Below are 7,533 nucleotides of genomic sequence, written 5' to 3'. Positions count from 1 at the left end.
GCTCGTAGTGCTTACTGTACTTGGTTATAACTGCTGCATTTTACTTCTTTTTTTGGAACTGAGACTCCCGGGGCCTTTCGGTGTTCCAGCGGTGCTCACAAAAACTCCACACTTAATCTAAAAAAAAAAACTCCACACTTTGATGTGGCATGAAGACATGCAGTGCACTTCCCCAACGGTTGCATATTCTTTTCCTGAAACCCTTTTACTCTCACCGTGATTAGGAACTGCTCCCTCAGTCCTAAAACAAGTGAACACTTTTGTATTTCAAGGAGTCAATTATATCTTAAATTTGACTAAATTTATAAAAAAAATAATATTAACATTTGTGTCTTAAAATATGGCGTGATTAATAATCTCTTAAATTTTATTTGGTATCATAAGTATTGTGCATTTATTTTGAGATGTAGGGTTATAAATCTAGGATGCTTTTTTATGAAATTTATCTGCTACCATGTGATTTTTGGGGATAGTTTTTCAGGCCAGTTTTAGTGTTAGTTTCACATGAATTTCATTTGTATTTAATAAGCTGTCACATATGTGTTTTGATGATATGACAACGTTTCTAAGAGGAGACAAGTGTGTTTTATCTAGATGAAACTTTTTTTTGCCACGATTACAAACTTCACATGAGCCATAAAATTTAATGTCTATGAAACAATAGAATAAAACTATGCATTGAGAATGGATGTTCCATCTCAATTCACATGAGTTGGCAGTCTTAAAAACTATACATTCACGATGGATGTTTCATCTTAATCTACATCATGAGGTCTTGGCGAAATTGCATCATCCAACTTTCGTTTCACCCTTTCTCAACTTTATTGTCTTTTTTCTCGAATACGCAAAATATTTGTGTATCATTGTATTAAGAAGAAGAGTTTAAGCATATAGACAACACGCATCTACCGAGCGTCAAAGGAGGTCGACCTAAAACAGCCGTAGCTGGACCATCCTAGCAGAAGGTCTCTAGTTTTGATATTACATAAAAGGAAATAACCAAAACCGACGCAGCGGTGTGACCTAGGAGGTGGCTTTGGGTCTTCGCGGCTGCCTAAACGAGCCCTTTTCACCGTTTGGGAAGAGCGCGTCCAGCGCTTCGACGTTGGACGCAGTCAGGTTGCCGTCGAAGATCTTGTCAAAGACCTATAGCTCCGACGCGGATGGCGCTGATGGACCCTTTTTCAACTTTATTGTCACCCTTTCTCTTTTCGTAAAATTTCGAGAATAGGGAGAGGTGAAACGCTTTGCACGTGCTTGCACTACTTGCAACATTCTAGTGGTCAGTCCTACCAACACAGCACCAGGTGGTCTCCGTCCCTTAGAACGGCAACGTCGTCGACCTCGGCGCCGTCGACGGTGAGCACCCGCCTCGCCGCCTTCCCGAACTTTGCCTCAGCGACTTTCATCAGCTCTTGCAGCGAATCCGGAAGGAGGACGAGCTTCCCCGCAGCACGGCTCCGTTGCTTCTCGGTGCCATGGCTGGGGAAGCGATCATGAATCACCACTCGTAGTCCGTGCTGTCGACGCGGCAACATGCAGGGAGAGGGAGCGGTCTCTTCGTGTTGCTCGGTGCCAAAGCTGGCATTCTGATCCTGGCTTGGAACCATCCTGGCGCCGTCACCGTTCTTATGCTGCATCTGAAAAATGTAGCCGATCTGAAGCTCATCCTGGGCAAACAAGACATGTTGCACACCAAGTTTTAGAGTTCACAGTGCAAGTTTCGATTTTTTTTACCATGCTTGTTTTGGAAAGGATTTCCTCGAAAAGCGGCGCATCCGCTGAAACTTGTTCCTTGAGAGACTTGAGGTGCTGAACAAAATTGGCGTAAACGGTGTTGGCATCTGCAGTGTTGGAACACTGCAGAAGATGGCTGAGGCTGATGCACACGGCCTGCGTGAGCCTGCTGCTACGGACGGTGAACGGCTGCGGGACGCCCAAAATGACGCCCATTTCCCCTGCCATGCCGTGTGGCCCGATCTTCATCACCAGCTGAAAGAGGGCACCACACCACAGCTGATCAAAACTCTCGCTGGCATAAAAAAGAGCCAAGAAAGCGACTGAAGTTTCTTTCATGACTGAGTTTCACGTTACTGAGCAAAGAAAAGAAAGAGATTGACGCTCAGTCACTCATGATGTTCAGCGTTCGAATGGCTTGCCTTCTCTGTTCCATCAGCAGCAGTTGTCAACACGTCCTGTTGTAAGCAAGCAGAAGGAACGGGATAAAAAACAATGTTGGAGCGATAAGGTTATTGACAGACAGAGACGTAGGTGTGAATTACTGTGTGCTTACCGCTGCGCCGGACACGATGATGTAGCAGTCTGTCGAGGTCACCTTCTGGAGGACAGTGTCCGCCTTGGGAGGGAAATACTCTGCCCTCATCTCTGAAACCTGCACGCATCCCGAGGTCATGGTGGTCAGGTCACTGGGGGCTATGGATCGAATCGAGTGCGTGCGAATGTTCATGTACCAGCTGTAGGACGAGGTCGTTGGAGACTCCCTGGAACAGGTAGCAGCGCTGGACCGTGTCCCTGAAGAGGTGGTGCGCGACCCGGGACCTGAGCACCGTGGGCAGGTCGGACAGCAGCTGCTGCTGGATCACCTCCCCCGTGCTGAACCTCAGCTGCGCGCTCGCCATCATCTGCTCTCTCAGCTCCGGCGGCAGCCGGTTCACGCTCCCGAACGTCGAGACTCGCCGCACCATGTCCCTCTGCGTGCCGCCAAAGCAAACATGCATCAAGACTTCACCGCCTTATGATGTTGCCGATGATGGCAGACACGTGCGAGAGGCATCTACACATACTATACCATCTTGAAGGTGTTGGTGGCGGCGTGGACGACGAGGTTGGTCATGTTGCCGATGATGTAGGAGGTGAGGCCGATGTTGAAGAGCATGTAGCAGGTGGCGAACACCATCTCGCCGGGGTTGACAGCGTGCAGGTCGCCGTACCCGACGGTGGCGAGCGTGGTGATGGACCAGTACACCGCGTAGGTGTAGCTGACCCAGACGCTGCGGCCCTCGAAGTCGCGCACCTGGCTGCCGAGCCAGGTGTGCGTGTGCTCCTCGTCCCCGTGCCCGTGGTGGAACGCCATCCACAGGAAGATGCACGCCGAGGAGTGCAGCGCCAGCAACGTCACGCCGCAGAGTTTGATGAGCCTGGTGTAGAAATAGTCGAATCGTATGTCCTTCTCCAACCTGCAGGAATACATAGGATGTGTACTGCACAAGGCACATGCATGGAGAAGAAGAGAAGCATGGCGTACGTACCTTGCAAAGAGCTTACTGACGCGCTGTAGTCTCCACATCCGGAGAAGGTTGAGGTACCTGAATCCAGTGCTCCTGCCGCTCACCAGCCGGTAGATTACGTGAAACGGGACCGTCGAGGCCACGTCCATTGCGAACGACGGCCGTGCGAGGTACCTGATGAGTAATGAGTGCACCGTGCACGCAAGCATGTTTTTTATTTGGCGTACACAGTTTGTACGTGCATAAGATTGATGGTCGATCAGTTAACTAGTGCTAAAATACTACGTGGTGGTGATCTTCCTGCGGTCGTCGACGAAGAGATTGGCGGATCTGTCGAAGTAGGCGACGAAGAAGGCGACGGCGATGTCGACGGCGAAGAACACGTCGACGATCAGGTCCACGACGAGAAGCGGCGTGGTGGCGGCCTTCTCGAGAGCCAGCTCGAACGGCGACGACCACGCCGAGTAGAGCACCAGCACGATCAGGAACCCCTGCCACCACCTGATAGACCCTGGCAGGCGTCAGTGCATGGATCAAAAAACGCGCGCGGACGCGTATGTGGCATGGTATCCCCTATATCTGCATGCGCAGCAACCGTCTACCGCACCTGTAGCTGCAGTCGTAAGGGTTGATGGCGTTGTTCCCGACGGAAGGGGAGAGCTCGCCGAATGCCGGGAGAAGGTCGCCAGAAACGCCACCGCGGCCGATGCCCGGCAGTGCCCAGCTTTCTGTCTCTGCCCCTGGTCTTCTTGCCATGCTGCTGCCTGCTGCCTGCTGCTGGCAACTCCTTTTGGCAGCAACAGCAAAATCTGCCCTGCGGTGACCTCTGAGATCGGCACAGATAGGAGAGAACCACACCGAACGACATGAATCGGTAGAGTGTTTATAGTAGTAGCTAGCTAGCTAGTATTATTGAGAGATCAGCTAGCGATGGATGCACGAAACGAAAGCAATGGAACAGTGCCGCATTTCTGTCTGTCGTCGAAATAATTCAGCTATTTTAGCGACGGCGCAGATCATGGTCTGACTAAAACACGGCGATAATATTTGTTTGCAACAATGATTGGGTCCAGGAGAGTTAAAGGCAAGCCGTAGCGGTTTATCCAGATAACTTAGTCTCGTCCTAGGCTTGACTAGCGAGTTCTAATGCACGATTGCTTGCTTTAGAGAGTCACTAGAGAGAAGATCGAGATCGAAGAATCTATAGCTCTTTCGCTCCCCTAGAAGACACCCGAACTAGTAACTCTCTGTTCTCAAGAAACAGAAGTACTCCCAAACATTCAAGACAATGCTATGGCATGAACTCGCGCAGCTTAATTAATTTGCATCAGGTACGCGTACACTAATGGCGCATACATACATACATGTGCAGCCTGCAGAACGCTGGTGCAGCGCTACAGCTACAGGACGACGCTGCCAATCGAGGCGGGAATGGACGAGGGAGACGGCGAGATTGATCGAGGGAGTGGCTAGAGCCCCCAATTAAACACGTTACCAGAGCGAGGCAAGAATAGGAGAACTCCGATCGTTTATTTGGCATCAGCCGCCTGTGCTCTGCGCCGCCTTCCGTCATGATTCATGAACGCCGAGTAACATTCCTTTCCTTTTCGTTGGAGGATCGGGTAGCATCGGATTTGGAGTTGGATTCACTCCCGGATTCCTAATATATTTGATTCCCCAGTTAGTACCTGATATCTTTCATCTTTGATTTGACTCTTCGTTTTTCTTTCTTGTTCCTAAAAAAAAGCGGGCATTTACCTTGGAATCTCTCAAATCTTAACGAGCAAAGCTGACATGTTATCCGCTCCCTCTGTCCTAAAATACACTATCCAAGTTAATTTATAGAACCTATTATGTAGTAAACCAAATGACGTATATATAACACTTCCTAATTACCATAGGTTCGTGATAGACATTAATGATTATTAAGCATGTGAAAATTGTTTTAGCGTTTGTTCACCTAGAATACCTTATACTTTGGAACAAATTTGAACTCTAGATTCTTTATATTTCAGGACGGAGGGAGTAGCTCTAGTTGAGCCGATTATGTCCTAGCTCTATGATACCGGGTGTCATGTCATCACTAGTAGCCCCCAAGTCCTTCGTACTTGAGTTGCCTTCTATTGCTCTTCTTGATCAACTAGTTTTAGCCTAAGTTACAAACCTAGAATTACCTTATAATTTGGTATAAATTTTGAACTCTGGATTCTTTATATTTCAGGATGCATGGAATAGCTCTAGTTGAGCCGATTATGTCCTAGCTCGATGATGATGCAAGGTGTCACGTCATCATTAGTAGCCCCCAACTCCTTCGTACTTGAGTTGTCTTCTATTGCTCTTCTTGCTCAATTGGTTTTAGCCTGAGTTCAAGTGTTTTTGGTGTCTATACTTCAAGTCCCAGTGCTTTTAAAGTTCCTCGGTGGTGCCTGAGTGTTAAGCCTGAGCATTCGAGTTCTTCAAGTCTTGTTTTCGCCATTGGTGGACTTATTGTGCACCCCATGAGTGTAGCCCTCAGAGCCTTGCCCAATTCTATAAGTCGTGGTTCGTTGCTCACCTATCACCCCTTGTAAGATGCATGGAGTAGTCTTTTGGTGCCTGATGAATAGTCGGCCCTTACTTATGTTACGAGTGGTTCTCCATCTGGCGTGAACTTAGGCCTTGTTTAAATTCAGGGTGTAAAATTTTGGGGTGTCACATCGGGTGTCACATAAAAAAAAATTACAGAATCCGTCAGTAATCCGCGAGACGAATTTATTAAGCCTAATTAATCCGTCATTAACACATGTGTTATTGTAACACCACATTGTCAAATCATAAATTAATTAGGCTTAAAAGATTCGTCTCCCAAATTAGTCGCAAACTATGCAATTAGTTATATTTTAATCTGTATTTAATACTCTATCTATGTGTCCAAACATTCGATGGGATAGGGAATAAACTTTATGGGGATAAATTAAAAAAAGGCCTTAGTTGTCAACAACACTGCTGCTGTATTGGCAACACTGGACGGGAACAGGATCGGGAAGAGGCAGATGAAGAAGAAGCCCAGCCGGACGCGACGAAAATGCTTAGGCCCAACACGAGAACATGCGGCCCAAAGTGGGTAAAATAGATATGTATGCCCATGAGTGAGAGAGAGGACTTGAATAATTTTGTAAACATTGAACTCTGAATCGAATCCTGTTCTCGCCCCTGCTCATCTTCTTCCCCTTTTCCTAAGGGGACTTGCTAGCGTCCAGATGTCCGATCCAGAGTGCTAGCATCGGACGGTGTCGCACGCACAAGAGAAATGGAGCTCGTGCCGCCTGTTTTTCGCACGCCCCACTGCGTGGGCCCTCACACCTGCGCTCGGTTTCTCACGCGCCTATATGCGCCCGCTTGGCGGCGCCCCAGGAGCAACAGCAGGTGGGTCCCATTGCAGCATATGTAATATCAGATCTACTTTTGCGACACCTAGATGAAACAAAAGCAGCATACGTCCGGAACAGCTGAAACACTTACAACATACGTCTACTATACATGCAAAACACCTGAAAGCCATTGCAAACATAGGCAACATCCAGATGAAATACTTGCACAATACATATGAAGCACTTGAAAGATACGCTTGCAACATGCATATATATGTAACATTCAGATCTACTTTTGCAACATCCATATGAAACACTGACAGCATATGTCTAATACAGATGAAACATTTAGAACATACACTTGAAACATACATGTGTATCCATTGCAACATGTGCAACATCTCGATGTACTTTTGCAACATCCCAATCTGATTTTGCAACATGGATATAAAACTCTTGCAACATACCTCAGAAACACCTGAAACGCTTAGCATACGTTTGCAACATGCTCTTTCAGCGCAAACATCTCTATGCTGCTTCGGTGAATGGAGGCTCATCGGTGCATGGAGATCACCGGTGTGCTTGTCGGCGGTGCACGAAGGGTAGGGTAGGGACGGCATGGGTGGTGGTGGCGTAGAGGATGGGTGGGTGGCGCGAGAGGTCACCGGTGTGCTCGCCGACAACACGGACCTGGGCGGCAGCACATAGAGGGCAGGGTGGGGCGGCATGTGCGGTGGTGGCGCAGAGGACGGGTGGGCTCAGCAGCGGTGGCGCAGAGGGTAGGCGGAGCGTCCAGATGATCGGACGCCCTGACCCATCATTTCCATTCCCCAAGCCTCTCTGTTCTTCCCCATTGGTAACGTCAGTTTCCGCCAGTCGGCCCTCATGAAGGTGTCTAGTGGTTGTTGTTCTCGGATTTTTATTTAGATGATTTT

General features: G+C 48.3%; 1 protein-coding gene across 1 annotated transcript; it reads right to left on the bottom strand.

Annotated features, from left to right (window-relative positions):
- Positions 1–1,289: 1,289 nt before the first annotated feature.
- Positions 1,290–4,004, bottom strand: LOC136455023 (potassium channel KAT4-like). Its single transcript, XM_066455220.1, has 9 exons — positions 3,856–4,004; positions 3,534–3,749; positions 3,270–3,422; positions 2,810–3,197; positions 2,472–2,711; positions 2,294–2,392; positions 2,160–2,195; positions 1,714–1,992; positions 1,290–1,589 (listed from the first exon to the last, which is right to left on the bottom strand). Exons 1-9 carry the CDS (start codon positions 4,002–4,004, stop codon positions 1,290–1,292), a joined length of 1,860 nt encoding a protein of 619 aa, XP_066311317.1.
- Between the last annotated feature and the right edge of the window lie 3,529 nt (positions 4,005–7,533).

This window comes from Miscanthus floridulus, chromosome 5 (assembly GCF_019320115.1).
Source record: "Miscanthus floridulus cultivar M001 chromosome 5, ASM1932011v1, whole genome shotgun sequence".
Classification (NCBI taxonomy): domain Eukaryota; kingdom Viridiplantae; phylum Streptophyta; class Magnoliopsida; order Poales; family Poaceae; genus Miscanthus; species Miscanthus floridulus.
This window is presented reverse-complemented; position numbering and strand designations above follow the sequence as displayed.